Source organism: Phoenix dactylifera, unplaced genomic scaffold, assembly GCF_009389715.1.
Source record: "Phoenix dactylifera cultivar Barhee BC4 unplaced genomic scaffold, palm_55x_up_171113_PBpolish2nd_filt_p 000409F, whole genome shotgun sequence".
Lineage (NCBI taxonomy): Eukaryota > Viridiplantae > Streptophyta > Magnoliopsida > Arecales > Arecaceae > Phoenix > Phoenix dactylifera.
The window spans coordinates 264881-280310 of record NW_024067850.1 but is presented as its reverse complement, the minus strand read 5'-3'; the positions used below and the strand labels follow the sequence as shown (position 1 = coordinate 280310).

At 37.7% G+C, this 15430-nt stretch overlaps 1 protein-coding gene across 2 annotated transcripts; it reads right to left on the bottom strand.

Annotated features, from left to right (window-relative positions):
- Nucleotides 1–1249: 1249 nt before the first annotated feature.
- LOC103701561 (actin-histidine N-methyltransferase) lies at nucleotides 1250–12283 on the bottom strand. Of its 2 annotated transcripts, XM_008783684.3 has the most exons (11): nucleotides 12043–12283; nucleotides 11381–11503; nucleotides 10986–11274; nucleotides 8841–8959; nucleotides 8317–8449; nucleotides 6986–7062; nucleotides 6704–6901; nucleotides 6421–6610; nucleotides 2252–2460; nucleotides 1960–2054; nucleotides 1250–1880 (listed from the first exon to the last, which is right to left on the bottom strand). In XM_008783684.3, exons 1-11 carry the CDS (start codon nucleotides 12139–12141, stop codon nucleotides 1760–1762), a joined length of 1653 nt encoding a protein of 550 aa, XP_008781906.1. In that variant the 5' UTR covers nucleotides 12142–12283; the 3' UTR covers nucleotides 1250–1759. The 2 variants fall into 2 exon arrangements, with proteins under 2 accessions (XP_008781906.1, XP_008781907.1); XM_008783685.3 differs by lacking the exon at nucleotides 12043–12283 and having other exon boundaries at nucleotides 10986–11270; nucleotides 11381–11505.
- Nucleotides 12284–15430: the final 3147 nt, after the last annotated feature.

The following is a 15430-nucleotide window of genomic DNA, read 5'->3' as shown; positions in this document are numbered from 1 at the left end:
AAAATACAAAAAAACAAATCTTATTTGGCTCAAAGTTAGAAAACGCCGACCAAGCTCCCGTATGACGTGAACCGCTCCAGATCGACTTGTCCGTACCCTGCTATTTTGTTGCCATAAAAGCTTTCACTTATGCGAGTTTCATCAGACTAGTGCACATATTTAATGAGTGGACTTTTTCACCGAGCTTAAGTACTCATGCACTGTTGAACCAAAGTCAGTCAAGAGCTAATGTTAAATAAAATGGATGTTTTATTTATTTACTTATTTATTTTTGAGATGGCAAGGTTCCCTTTAACAGATCCTTTACCGGTCACCCTTCCATTCAGAATCCCATCCTTGAGTCATCCAAGTTTTGCAGGAGGATCAAAGCCTACAAGGCAATGAGCAAAAGATGGACAAGATTAAGAAGTTTGCAGGTGTGGTTGGATGCCTAACCAAGACCAGTGTTGTGGACAGCAAGGCTGCAAGAGAGATGCACCACCAAATATTTAATATTGCAAGGTGCAAAGTTTATTTGTCTAGAAATCTTTGATGCTAAGTTAAAGCAATTGGCACTCTTTGCAACTAAAACTCCAGGATAAATGGAAAACATACAAGGATGCTCGCTAAAGTACTTACTTATCCAGTAAAGCTTCTTATTTAAAGCCTGTTATTCATCTACAAACAAAGTGGTTCATGATGATAAGAATTAGAGATAGCTGAAAGTTGCACTTTCAATGCCAAGCAGGTGATTTAACACCAAACCCATCATGTCAGAAACCATTTTTTTTTAATCAAAAGTATTTTGGACTTGTATACCGAATTAGTTAGTTTTGATCACTAGCTCAAAACTCAGTTTGATCGAACCAGGGTGACCATTGAATGAACTTCCTATCTACCCCTTCTTGCATCCAAGATTATCAAAGCCTAAACTAGATCAACAGGTAGTGGCACCTTCAAACTAAAAACACATCCGCATCATAACTCATTTTCATGCACCTTTGGGCTGGAAGTGTTATACCCTTTTTTTTTTTCCTTTTTTTTTTTTTTGCTGTATTTTATACATCACAAGTATCACAAGTATGAATACACCCAATAGAATCAGCAAATAACATGTCCTGAAGTACCCCAGGCAACTCTCCCACGCTTCACCAATCTAATTGATACATAAGAGATGCTTCAACTTTATTTCTAAGTGCTTAAAATCCTCAACCACACAAAGTGGTCAAGGGGGATCCCACATCTATGGCCAAGCAATAGGATGCAGTAGTGAAATGAAGCCAAATTCTGGCCTCCTTTCTCTGATCAAATTACAATAAATTATAGACATGAACGCTTCAGCTGAGGACCTAGATAAATATAATAGGCCCCACGAGTGGCAACCTTCATGTGGGATTTTGGTGCATGAATATTTTGTTCCCAAAAATTAGTTCGAAGGCTGCTTTCTTTCTGCCAAAGCTAGGTTCTGATAATGATGACCAAGATGACTTAAATAAGCAGCTAGTGACATAAGGATTGAAATCCTTTTAATTATATACTAACATGGATGCTCCTAAAAGCATCTTTGAAGAGGTAGAAAGAATTCTTGATATGATGCTGATTAAATAGAATTCCTACTAAATTTGGTGGTATGGTGTGTCACTGCCCGTCATCAATGACATGTATGATAAGCTTGCTGGACCAAGAGATGCATTCATCTTCTGACCTTAAAGCCACCTTTTGCAAAATCCTTCACACTTGTCAAAATGCTACGGTTGGGCATTTGATGAGTCGTAAGACCTCATGCTGATGCATCCAACATTTCAAGGCCAGAGTAACAAGACTTTGTAACAGAAGAAATGATCCTTCTCTGTAGATCTTTGTAGTCCGCTGCCAGCTTGACATCCCAACGAGAATTATCCCTGTAAAGTAGAAAAAGAACTACTGGATGGAGAAACACTGATAGGCAATTAGATGGTAAAGTTCATATCGAGACAATACCGTTCGAAATCATCTGAATCGCCTATTCCTTCCAACATTGGATTAAAAATGGACAGAACTGTTTCGAGCACTGCTCTTTCATTTTCCTTGTGGATCTAAGAAGATAAGATCAAGAAATTAATTAGCAAGCCTTTGCGTCTACAGAATTTAGTAAAAACAAGTTGGTTAAAAAAAAATAGTGACTGTGTGATAGTTCATGCAATCAGACAATCACAGATCACACCTAAAGTACCATTGGAAGATTTGCAAGCAGTGTCATGTGTGAAGAAAAAAGAACAGAGTGTGGCCTTACATCTGGTTTAGGACCTTCAGGAGGCTGCTCAATGCCATCACCTTTCAAAACAGAACGAAGATGAGCCAACAGTGGAGGAGGCAAGCCATATGCATGAGGCTTGTCACTCTTGGACAGCCATGTCCCTCGAACCATGTGAGTGGTTCTACTACTTTCACCAGTCCATGCTTCGTTACTTCTACCATCCTCATTGCAGCAGTCATCAAAATCTACAGCCAGGGCACAAGATTAGTGGTTCAAGGAGACAAATAAAAAACTCACATGCTGGGCACTTATTGAACATCAAATTTTTACACAATGATCAGTTTGATAGTATCAGCATTAATTGTTTTGCGATGGCAAATGTTTGAAATGAAGATGAGCTGAAGACTGTGAAATAATGAAGTAGATCGCAATCATTATGAAATAAATCTCATTAAGTGGCACCAGACTGAATGCAACCTTAATTGTGCTCGGGAGTGTTCAAATTGAATATCCTGTCATGAACCAGTTTTCTTTTTCTTTCTTCTCCCTTTTCCAATTAGTGTGTGCATTTCTATATGCATGGGCATGTGCGAGTGTGGGTGCTGGGGAAACGGTCACAAATATCAAGGTTCGCGGGACCGACTGTACCGGTAAGCACCGGCACCGGTACGGTTCCGGTTCGGTACCGGCTTGGAATCGGTACCGAACTGGAGCTGCACGCGAGGACTTCAAAAAAAAAAAAAAAAAACGCGTCCGCGGACGCGTCAAATGCCATAGAGTGGCATTTAATGCCCCTACGTGGGCTGGCAGCCCGCGTGGGCACCGTGCCCCGCGGGGAACCGCGCTCGAGCACGATTTCCGGCCTGGGGAATCGCGCTCGGGCGCAATTCCTGCGCGGGGAAACGCGCACGGGTGCGCGTTCTCCGCTCGCGTGTCTGCGCGAAGAGGCCCACACAGGCTCCAGTCGCGTGGGCGCTCTTCCCCGCGCACGGAGCGCGCTGCCCTGCACGCAGGCGCTCTTCCCCGCATGCCCACGCACGGGGAAAGACCGGCTTGTACCGGCGCGAACCGGCCCGGTTCGCACCGGTCCAAGCATGGAACCGATCGATTCCGACCCAGTTTGGGTCGGAACCGTTTTTATATCCTGTACCATATCGATGCCCGTCAGCACCGGTTCGGTACAGGTTGAACTGACTGGTTCCGGTCGGTTCAGCATACCTTGGTCACAATGATAAATTTGGATTGGTTTCACTGACTATGCTAAAACATCAGAGAGAAAATAAAGCTGGTTTGGTTGGACAATTACAATTGAATATTGAAAAGCGAAAAGAAGAGAGATTGGAGGAATCAATGGAAAAAAAGTATAAAAATTAATGGAAGCCAGAAGGCATTCTCTTCTCTTGCACAAAAGAACATTTCCACAAAGAGCACAGAATAAGCTTAGATGGTTGAGGTTGAGGCTGGAACTGACGCTCAGGGGTTAGGCATGCTGCAGATTTAATTGATAAGATGGTGTTTGTTAGTTTACCACATAACATGAACTGAAGAGGAGATCCATCAATTTTGCTTTTGCAATGGCAAAAGATTGAAATGAAGATGAGCCGAAGACTGAAATTAATGGCATAGATCACAATCATTGTGAAGTAAATCTCATTAAGTGGCATCAGACCGAATGCAACTTTAATCATACTTGGGAGAGTTCAAATTGAATACCCCGTCATGTACCAGTTTTCCTTTTCTTTCTTCTCCCTTTTCTGATTAATATGAGCATTTCTATATGCATGGGCACGTGCGAGTGTGGGTGCTGGGTGGACAGTCGCAATGATAAAAAGTTTGGAGTTGGTTTCACCTACAGTGATAAATCATCTGAGAGAAAAAAAAAACTGGTTGGTTGGGCAGTTACAATTGAATATTAAAAAACAAAAAGAAGAGAGATGGAGGAATCAATGTAAAAAAGGTATAAAAACTAATGGGAGCCAAAGAGGTGTTTGTGAGTTTAGACCATAGAACTTAGATGGTTGAGGCTAAGGCTGGAACTGATACACAGGGATGTTGCAGATTTAATTAATAAGATGGTGTTTGTTAGTTTACCATAACATGAACTAAAGAGGAGATCCATCAATTTTGCTATTGCAATGGCAAAAGATTGAAATGAAGATGAGCTGAAGACTGAAATTTATGGCATAGATCACAATCATTGTGAAGTAAATCTCATTAAGTGGCACCAGACCGAATGCAACTTTAATCATACTTGGGAGAGTTCAAATTGAATACCCCGTCATGCACCAGTTTTCCTTTTCTTTCTTCTCCCTTTTCCAGTTAATATGAGCATTTCTATATGCATGGGCACGTGCAAGTGTGGGTGCTGGGTGGACAGTCGCAATGATAAAAAGTTTGGCGTTGGTTTCACCTACAGTGATAAAGCATCTGAGAGAAAAAAAAAGAACTGGTTGGTTGGGCAGTTACAATTGAATTTTAAAAAACAAAAAGAAGAGAGATGGAGGAATCAATGAAAAAAGGGTATAAAAACCAATGGGAGCCAAAGAGGTGTTTGTGAGTTTAGACCATAGAACTTAGATGGTTGAGGTTAAGGCTGGAACTGATACACAGGGATGTTGCAGATTTAATTGATAAGATGGTGTTTGTTAGTTTACCATAACATGAACTAAGAGGAGATAGATCAAATAGAGGGAGAAGGGGTGGGAGAGAATAACCAGCAGGAAAGGCTATGTTGCAAATCACAGATATTCATCTACCTGATAGTCAATTGAGAATACGGATATTACCTATAAGCACACATACTTGCAGTCTATAAATCGCTCAACAAATATAAATAGGCCCAAAAAAACATAAAAATTGACAAGCACTATGGTCTGATTATTACTCTCCGTTAGTTGGTATTTAGTTGCATAAAACACCTGGATATGCAGTCGATGAGGAATGAGACCTCAGGTGTGAATGCCTGCATCGAAGATCAATGCTGGTGTGATATCCATTTCTGTTTATTGCATGCAACACAACAGATGATCAAGCATATATTATTTTCAGTTGGGGTAGGAAAACAAAGCAGCAACGACTAGAATAGAATCTTCTATGCATGTCCTTGCACCTAAGATTTGTCCAGCCACAGCTATTAGTGAGGTGTTGGCAGCTTGTAATATGAAATAAGGGGAAGAAATAAATAGATGTGAACCAAAGAGACAAGCCGCATGGGAACTAGGAGGTCAAGTAGTGTGCCAGATTGATGGCCAAGTGAATGTAAGGATGGAATAAACCAAATGTGACATGCATGACATGCCAAATGAGCACATGTATGGTTGCGAGTCAAGACTCTGTTAAGGACCTTCCAACAGTAATTGTATATTGCAGGTATCATGCATGAGCCATTATAAGGTGAGTTGTGGGCCTGACTTGACTAACTGCGAAGGTAGGATCAAAAATATACGAATGCTATGAGCCTCATATAGAATTCAAGTAAATGGATGATAAGAAATTACTGTTAAAGGGAAACGAGGCATGCACACCACACATATATTTCAATTAAGAGTAAAAATAATAGGCACCGCCTGGTAACAGCATGAATAATTAGATGGATAAAATAAGTCTAATAGATAAAATGATAAGACTCTTTTGATGGAAGAGGATGAGAAAAGGTTGTAATAATCTGGTGAGATTTGCACGTTGGATGGAGAATGGAGGGGAAAAGTGGCAAAAAGGATGGTGGGCTTTTTGAGTAACAATTGCAGGACATTCATCGATATACATCATATAAATGGAGTAATAATCATGGATCAAATTCATATGCGAATAACACTACAGGAGGCCCACTGCTTTTTGAGAGGCCTTCAGAAAACTTAAGATGCAAGGGTCTCTCTTTATAGCGAACTTCTGGAGACAACCAAGAATGGAGATCAGCTGTATACCTAGGTAACAATTTTAAAGTCCTGACCATTTTCAGATTGATGTTTGGGGTAGTAATCAACAAGCAAATGATTTGTACTAAGTAGAGAGGAAACACATGGTATACTACAGAACACACTTTATTTTGCTAGAAGCTGTTAGTACCCAGAAGAACGACAAGGCAACTTAATATGGTTGTGCCAGTCATTAGAGAAAACTACAAATAATTTCTATCAACTGTTTCCTGGTTAGAACTAATACTTCCAATCATTGCATGGTGAAATAAATATTAGCTAGAAAATTACCTAGAGGCATAACATCATAAGGGTTGTCTCCTTTTGGAAGAAAACCATAAAAGGTAATCAGATGAGATCCAGGGAAGGTTCCATAGCTAAGATAGCACTGCTCTCCTGCTTTGCATGACCTTGATACACGAAATTTTAAAGATTTTGTTGATTGGTCTACACGTCCATAGTGAAGTATGTGTGGGCATAGCTGCAATGCAAGGGAAATAAGAAAACATCAATACTCAAAATTGCAGAAAAAAACCTGCACTAAAACAAGATGATCAAAGTTCAGATAGTAAACCGAGTGATTGAGAAGCCCAGCAATGGGAACCAGGCATGTCCCCAACTTTCCATCAGATAGGACAACTTTCATGCCATTAGAGTACCAGAGCTCACAAGCCCATAGAAATTTATCCCATGTGTACAGCTCTTGTTGGAATATCTTGGGGTGATTAGCACATAATTTGGGGCATAATGCATCATATTGTTGGCGCAGGAGCTGAAATGGGAAAGAAGAAAGTACAATAAAAAAAATATGGCTAGTTTTACATGCTAAAAGAAAAGGAACTAAAGGCCAAAGTACCTGTTTAGCTTGCAATAATTCTTCGAGGAGCAGGGTTCCCTCTAATACAGCAAGTGCGTCAACTCCAAAACTCAACCCTGGTGAATGACAATACTTTAAATAAACTGTATAAATGTGATGAATACAGAATTGCCAATTATAATACGATAGAAACCAGCAATTTTGGTAATAAACATATTGAAAGTTCTCAGTCCTCATTTTTAGTCCTGGGAGAAAAGCTTCCAATTATTTGGTACTTTAAGTGCACCACCCTTTTGGAACAAGAAACATTTAGAAATGCAGATAAAACTGTGTAAATATTAAGATATATGGTCAGGTAGTGTACCTTGTAGAGGACAATTAGAAAATTTTTTATTAGACAATACATGGCATTCAAGTCATCGCGTAATTTGTAGACATGGAGTATACCAAATCAGATTATGTATACCATTCAACGTGATTGCAAGCACAAGTATATGTATTGTTACTTGGCAAGCTGAAGATAGGAAGACTCTTTTCTCCACAACATAGTGATTTGTACCATGTCATAGTTCAAGAAAAAGAAGGTTATTTCTAAGCAACTATCTTCCTACACTGCATGACTAATTCGTAGCATCAAGCACATAGGTGGGTGTAACAGGTGAAAAAATGAAGGAAGTTAAATCCCAAAGTAAATTATTGTTATGTTCATACCATCCAGTCCAGTAATTAAGAATTAAGATGCTTGTGATCAGTGATTCCTGCTTAGCTGGTTCATTCATGCAGAATCAATATGCACAAGAATCCCTTTCAGTCAGTTTCACCAGGAAATCATTAGATGGTTGGCTATGAGCTGTTGCACAACCATTCATATAATCATTCGTACAGGTTCCACATATAGAAATAAACTCAGCTAATATTCTATGATCACACAGAGTAAAAATCCTGCATATATAATAACTTTCTTTTGTTATTCCCTTGTCTCCTTCTAATCTATGTGATGGGCAATGCAGTCGCGTATTGATAGGCAATGCAGTGCAAACAACCAACACACCACTCACATCTATTTCTTGAAAAAGGGGCATGGACTTTTCACGGGATGATAAACAGATTTCCTGTATTCTTTTTCTTGTTTTGGGGGTGTTAGTTATCCTTCGTCCAAGGATTTAATTTCACAGCCCTGAGCATGAACTCTGCCTAATTATTGTACCGCAGTTTCATAATGCAGTAATGTAGATAAATAAGTTTAAGTGACTTAAATATTCAAAATCAATAAGAATGTGATGCTTTCTGAATTATCAAGGTGAAGCTACTTGAAAAATTAATCACATACTTTCAAATAAAATATGAACATGCAAATGTAAATTCAATACCTGTATTAAATTCTTCCGGCAATGTGTCAAAAAAAATCTTGAATCTTGAATTGGAGTTATACCTTTCTCTCATGCTCCACAATAACAACATTGTATCAGAGGTGATATCGTCCAATTGCTTCAACGGGTCATACTACAAGCATGGAACAGAAATGAAAGAGAAGCAACACACCAAGGTTTTTGAAAGCCTTAATAAGGAGTCACCGAAATCCCTAGTTTTTCAACTAAAACATGATGTCTTAAGTACCATTATAAACACAAGCAGAAAATGTAGCAGCCTCAGTATGTTTATAAACATGAATGGAATAACACATTTGCTGTATGTTTATATATCTGTTGTAGGGAATCAATGGAATACATACTAAGCAAAAAGACTCATGATAGTCATATGCACATCTTTATTTTGGTATTTCCACAAAGTTTAAGATGCAAAATCAAAAAGGTTTGCATATTCAATGCAGCCTAAAAGCAAACTCGAACAAAGTGTTATGTGACCTAAATGACAGCTAATAATAACAGCATACCATATCAGATTCACGAACAAGGTCCTCAGATATAATGAGAGACTCAGGAATTTCCAAAGCAATGTCCCCCATGCTTATATCCTCTGATGCCACTGCTCCTCTTCCAGCCTCCTTAAAATCTAAACTAATAATTATAAATACACATGACAATTGTGATGCGTTAGGACCTAAGAAAAAATCTAGATACTCAAAAGAAAATGAAAGGAACTTCTTAACATTTTAAACATGATAAAAATTAAACCTCATGGTATCAAATAACATGGTATCAAACCAGGGACATGATAAATTATGTATTGATAAAACATTGGCACCTTTTTTTAAAGTACCCAAAAAAATAGAAGTACAAGAGGGCCTACTTTCATGTTATCATGCATAAGGAAGATGTAAGCACAATAAAAAATTGGCCTGCAATATTAGTCATAGCAAACAACTTAAGAGCGCAATCACAAATTCAAGCAGATACCGATGTTAATGTTCATTTTTTCGAAAAAAATAAATATTGAAGAACATTGGAAGAATGGCATTCTTCAAGATGAACTTTTCATAAACTACCTGGTAGCCTAGTCTTGGCCTTACTTATCAGCAGTGGCAACTTTTGTTCTCACTATGCCATTTTTTTGGATTTCTACACACTCTTCATGCCTGAGTTAAGAAGAAACTCAGTCAATCTCTCATAGTGAAATTTATGAGCATTTGGTATAAATGTGGCATGTTTATCTGCACTTCGTGCATATGCTGTGTGGATGATGATATTGCCAATGGATATACTTATTACTTTATCTAGTTCGTCAAGGAACAACATAGCCAGTTTTGACACAAGGACGTTGGCCCCATTGAGGTTGCACATAGTTTGCATGATTATCTAATTTCACAAAAAAAGGGAAAAAAGTATACAGCAATTGTGATCTCTCACTTTTTAGTTGACCAAAAGCAAGAGTGCAAGACTGATTCTATGTCCACCAAGCATCATCTAAAGCATTCATCCTATGCACCAATCTCATCTTGTTAATGATTCAGTCTGTTAACTATTGACCATCTCTAGAACAAACTACATCATGCACCCAATCAGAATTTATCATCCCAACCTCATGCATTTCTCGTTTTATTGTGGTCCTTAGCATTTTAGCATTCCTTCATGGCACCGCCAACCAACGTCACTGCTTGTTGCCCTCTACCTACTTTAGCTTCAAATTTATGTTGGCGTCAACTGGTGCAGTGACACCATGAGGTCATCACTAACTAACTATCATATGCTTATGGCAAACTACTACTCCTACGGGGACTAGTTATCATCTCACAGTCAAATATAGCACCATGGTCCATGATACTATGATTGTCTGGTTTCAGTGCCTTCCTGCTGATGTGGAAGTTAATTTTGACAAGACCATCCCCTGTACTGTGAAACCCTTTTGGTCCCTCCTCTTCATTCGGGTGGCAGCATCCCTCAAGGTTAGTATAATATTGAAGATGGTTGGATACTTGTTTAGAACTAAAATTAATATAATTAAAGGATAAATTGGTAGAAAAAAAACAATATGATATCCTTGTGAACAAAGAAGGTATATGTAAGCCATCATAAGATGCAGGAAAAGTGGCAAAGTAGAACATGTGAAATTCAAACCCACATAGATGGACCAAGTCACTTATATTATGGTAATGATTCTCTTTAAGATGTCATAGCTTATAGCCATCTCCCCTATTGTTGTTACAGACCATGATTGATCACTGAATATTCATTAGACTAAATGGAACGAAGAAATCAACAGACATTTTTCATTTCATTCTCTTCACCACAAAAAAGCGAGTCATCAATACCAAAATGAAAACCCAATTGATTATGTCTTTGGAAATATAAAAAAATATGGTGATGCAACAAACAGTTCAAAAACTTTAGAGCAGCCTTGTGCTCATTCCCCTCACTTCTTAGGGAACCATCTCAGTGGATAGCACCAATGATACCACCAAACACCATGTCACGGAACACTTAAACCATACAAAATAATTAAATAAGAAATTAAAATCATAACTGCTTGTCTAAAACTTGCTTGCCAAAGTTGGCATGCCATACTTAAGATAGACTAAATTTTGGGATCTTCATTGAGCAAGCAAATTCTCGAAGCAAAAAGAATATAAACGAAGACTTACGAGCAATCTTCAATTTCGTTCTCACTCCATGATCTTCCCCCCATATCAATAGCATCTCCTCAGTACCAGCATCTAACTTCTCAATGATCATTTCATCAATATTTTGAACCCCAACAGAATTGATCATGGTTATAATTTTGCTCTTCAACACTTGCAGAACTTGTATGATGTCAGTTTTAGCACCAGTGAGCAAAGAATTTATCATTATGAGTATTGAGTTAAGGGATTCAAGCTCGTTCCTCGGGCTGTATGGACCACCATCATCATCTTCAGCAAAATAAAGCTCTATCTGACAGTGACAAAAATTTTCTTAATATACAATTCAACAAAGAATATGACTTATAAAAATAAAAATAATGAAGAAGAAGGAGAAGAAGAGCTGAATAGCTAGACACCTCATCCATATGCAGTATCCTTGCAGCTTGAACTATCTGATCCAATATTTGGAGCACCTCCTCAGTTGATGAGGACACTGGTAACTGATACCTAAATTTGAGGTTCCTGGCATCCGATAACCTCTGCCAGTAAACATTGAACTTAAAATTCTTGATTAAAGGTCAAAACCAGAAAAGGTGAATCTCGCTACTAACAGAGAATAACAACGTATCAATCAGAAAATTGCAATTTGTGCAGTTGACAAAACTTGTCAAACATAATAAAATCCACTCACTTCATTCATCTTCCATAACAATTGCTTATCGTTTAAGTCCGCAAATACCCTTACAAGAGGCTTTTTCCTTTTTCATCCCCAAAACTCATAAACATCAACCCCGCAGTGAATCAAGCATCCTTTTTTTATCTTCTATTTCATGCCTTCATGATCTTGTCTTAAAATTATATCTATCCAAGTTAATGGAATTGAACCCGAACGGGTTACAGGAACAAGCTGCAACCTTTAAGGTAAATATCTTTTGAAATTCCATTGCATACCCGTGTAATCTTAACTTGAAATTCATCCATATGTCCTCGTAATTAATGCATCAAAATGGGATTTTTTGGAAGGAAGGGAAGTGGGATTTCTTGAATGGAAGTCGACTAGTCGAGTGTTTCTGCGTACCTTCTTTTCCGAGAACAAGGGGTCCTCCTCGGAGAGAGGAGGAAGGCAAATGGTAACCGTGCCGCCGCTCTCCCCCTCCTCCACCGTGACCAAGGGCATCTTTGTGCTGTTGTTTTTTTTATAAAAGGAAAAAATAATCTCTCTGCTGCTGTTAATCCGAAATAAACACGAGAAAGCTACACGAGAATCATACGCCACAGCTATCAGAGCAAACTTCGCAAGGGATAGGGACTTCGAAGGCGGATAGGGGTTTAGGGTTTTATCCGGATTTAATTTGGGTTTTTTTTCCATAAATACCCATCTCAATATCGAATTTGCATGAATACCCTTCTAAAATTTATATTCGCATGTATACCCTCGTAAAATATTTATTTTGCTATTCTATTTTTTTTTTCTCTTTATTTTTGTATATGTACCTACACCATCTAAGTTTTAAATTAAAATGATTAAAATACCCTTAATAGATAGATGTATACACAAATAATTATAAGGCGATCGCGATGGAGGACAAAAAGTAATTTCAAAATTTTATTTTATTTATAATTAAAATAAATATGGTTTTTATTAACCGCATTAGAAGAATCGTAAAAATATTTATGCAAAAACAGTGTTTTATAAGGGTATAGAAATAAATATAAATTTTAAGAGAGCATTCATGCAAATTTGAATTTTTAGAAGAATATTCATGCAAAAAAAAACTCTTTAATTTGCCAATTTCTTTTTATGGGCGAGATCGAAGCGTCCAAGAAAATGCGGCCCGCGATAACGCATGCTCATGGGCCAGCTGAACCGAGCTGGAGGGGAAGTTAGTGCAATCTTGGCCACCCAGTCAACTGGGAACGCGGCTAGGGTGTGGGCAAAGGGATTTTATTGGTTTACCGGTAGAGATTGAGGCTCTGTTTGGAAGAACTTTTAAAGGGCCAAAAAGTACTTTCTGTTCCTCCAAAAGTACTTTTAAATAAAAAAAGGTATTTGGTAAAAAATTTGGAAAGCTATTTTAATTTTTCTAGAAAGTTGAAAACAACTTTTTAGAAGAGGCTCCATTTTGGAGCTTTTTAGGGGAAGCTCTATTCAGGAGAATCCTGCTTCTTGCTTGGAATGAGTGGAGATTTAGCAAGAGTTTCTCTTTCTTGGATCCATAGTTTGGACGCCTCATTGGATCCAAACCAATGATGTGGTTCATGTGCATGGACACGACATAAATATTGCAATCATGGTATTATTCTGTTATGATAAATCCATGAAAAGCCACTATTGGTCGGGCGATGGTGTGAACGGGGGTTATCCTAGTGGGTGCACTCCTCTGCTTAACAATCATAGGTTCTAGCCTTCGATATTGGATATTACATGATCTTTGGGGCTCATTTGGTTCGCGAAAAAAGAAGAAAAAAAGTGCGGTCAATGAAAAAGTAATGAGATGCCTCTTGTTTGGTTAGAGTTTTCAAAAGAGAGAGATGGAAAAGTTGTATTTCTATGGGAATATGATTCCCACATTTCATGAAAAAGTCTTTTCCATAAGAAATATGAAAAAGTTACTTTTTCATGAGCTGAGAATCACTCCATTTTTATTTTTTTTTCTAAAAAGGCCCATTAGCATTAAAGAAGCATTAAAGACCTAATTTTTATTAAGAGTATAATAGGAATTACTCATAACTTTTTTAGAAAGTGGATGGCCAACCAAACATAAGCAATCTAAAAATCTATCACTTTCCTATTGTCAACTAAACATGCCAAAAGTACTTTCTCAGGCATCCTCTTCCTAGGAATTTGCTTTTTAGGAATCATATTTCTATAAGAAAAAATGCTTCCCGCGAACCAAACGAGCCCTCAAGGGTTAAAGCACTTCTCTTAGCAAAATTATTGTAATGATTGTTATTTCTCATTATACATATAATAGCATTGTGGAAAGATTGCCATTGTTATTATATATATCATTATTCACTTTGTCTCAGAGCTATACTACCTTATTTGGAGGAAATGTTGATAAGAGTTTTGAATCTTGAAAATGTTATTTTATTTGTTAAAAAAAACAATACAAATGGTAACTAACAACCCTTAATATACAAGAGCCAATGTAGTGGAGAAAGTGCTCAATTATATCCATTATAGACATTACATATTTGGAGCATAATGCCTTGCAAGATAGACTTTGAACGAATCTCAAAACTACAAAATCCATCCCCCACAATGGACCTAGCTTGTCCGTAGCATTGGCCATATTGGATGTGTTTAATTATAGATGGGGTATATATTAGGTGATTGTCGCTTTTCCAGTTGGTGATTGAATTAGGGGATGTAATTCATCATTATCAACTATTTGTGTTTCCCACAATAATTGAGCAAGTTGGGCTGTCTTAAAATCCTATTCAGTCACTTGCTGTATCATGAATATATAAATGGAAGGTGATTGGATGAAATTCTCAAGCAACCAATAAAGATGTAATGGAGTCTAATTGAGCTAAGTACTGAGCTGCTCTGGCTTAACTGAGAAAATAAACAATTTACTTGAGCTCGTCTCGAGCTCGAGCCGGGCCCAATAAAACCTATTCAAGATCGGTTCAGCTAAACTCTAAGCCTAGCTTCTCTGCTAAGTATAATTAGGGTTAGCTTGTTTATGAGCGGACCTCTAAAATCGGTTCGAGCTCAGCTTATATATATATATATATAGGGGATTGATAACCTACTCTCTGTTATGGTAGGTTATCAATCTACCCATTTTTCATTAGACAAAAAATATCCTTACTTTTTATAACTTTTAAGGGTACTTTATGTCTTTTTATAATCTCACATTTACTCACCTTCTTAACCCCTTCAATTAATGCTCTCTCTTTCTCTCTCTCTCTCTCTCATACATATATATATATATATATATACATATGCATACATACATACACATACATACATACACACACACACATGCATACATACATACAACATACATACAAACATAGACATACACACATACATATATATACATGCATACGTATGTATGTACATACATGCATACATAGTTACATACACACACACCGGAGAGAGAGAGAAAAAGGGAGAGAACATTAATTGGGGGTTGAGAGGGTGAGTTAATGTAAGATTGTAAAAAGACATAAAGCACCCTTAAAAGTTACAAAAAATAAGGGTATTTTTTGTCCAATGAAAAATGGATAGATTGATAACCTACCATAATAGAGAGTAGGTTATCAATCCCCATATATATATATATATTAACTCAGCTGAGCTCCAACCGACCTAATGTCGAGCCATGCTGTGAGCTACTGGCGAGCAAGCAGCTAATATTGTTTGTAGCCCTAGTGACCAGATAAGGAGATTCCAAGCAAAAGGCCATTTTTTTTGTTCCGGTAGCAAAGCACGAAGGCCAATTAATCCTTAT

Bases quoted from the DNA above. Each gene is read 5' to 3' on its own strand.
- LOC103701561 (XM_008783684.3), bottom strand. From the start codon at position 12,141: ATGCCCTTGGTCACGGTGGAGGAGGGGGAGAGCGGCGGCACGGTTACC. The intron at 6,902-6,985 runs GTACTTTGGCCT...TTCCCATTTCAG, and splicing joins AATTATTGCAAGCTAAACAG to CTCCTGCGCCAACAATATGA. The intron at 2,055-2,251 runs GTAAGGCCACAC...TTATCTTCTTAG, and splicing joins CTGAAGGTCCTAAACCAGAT to ATCCACAAGGAAAATGAAAG.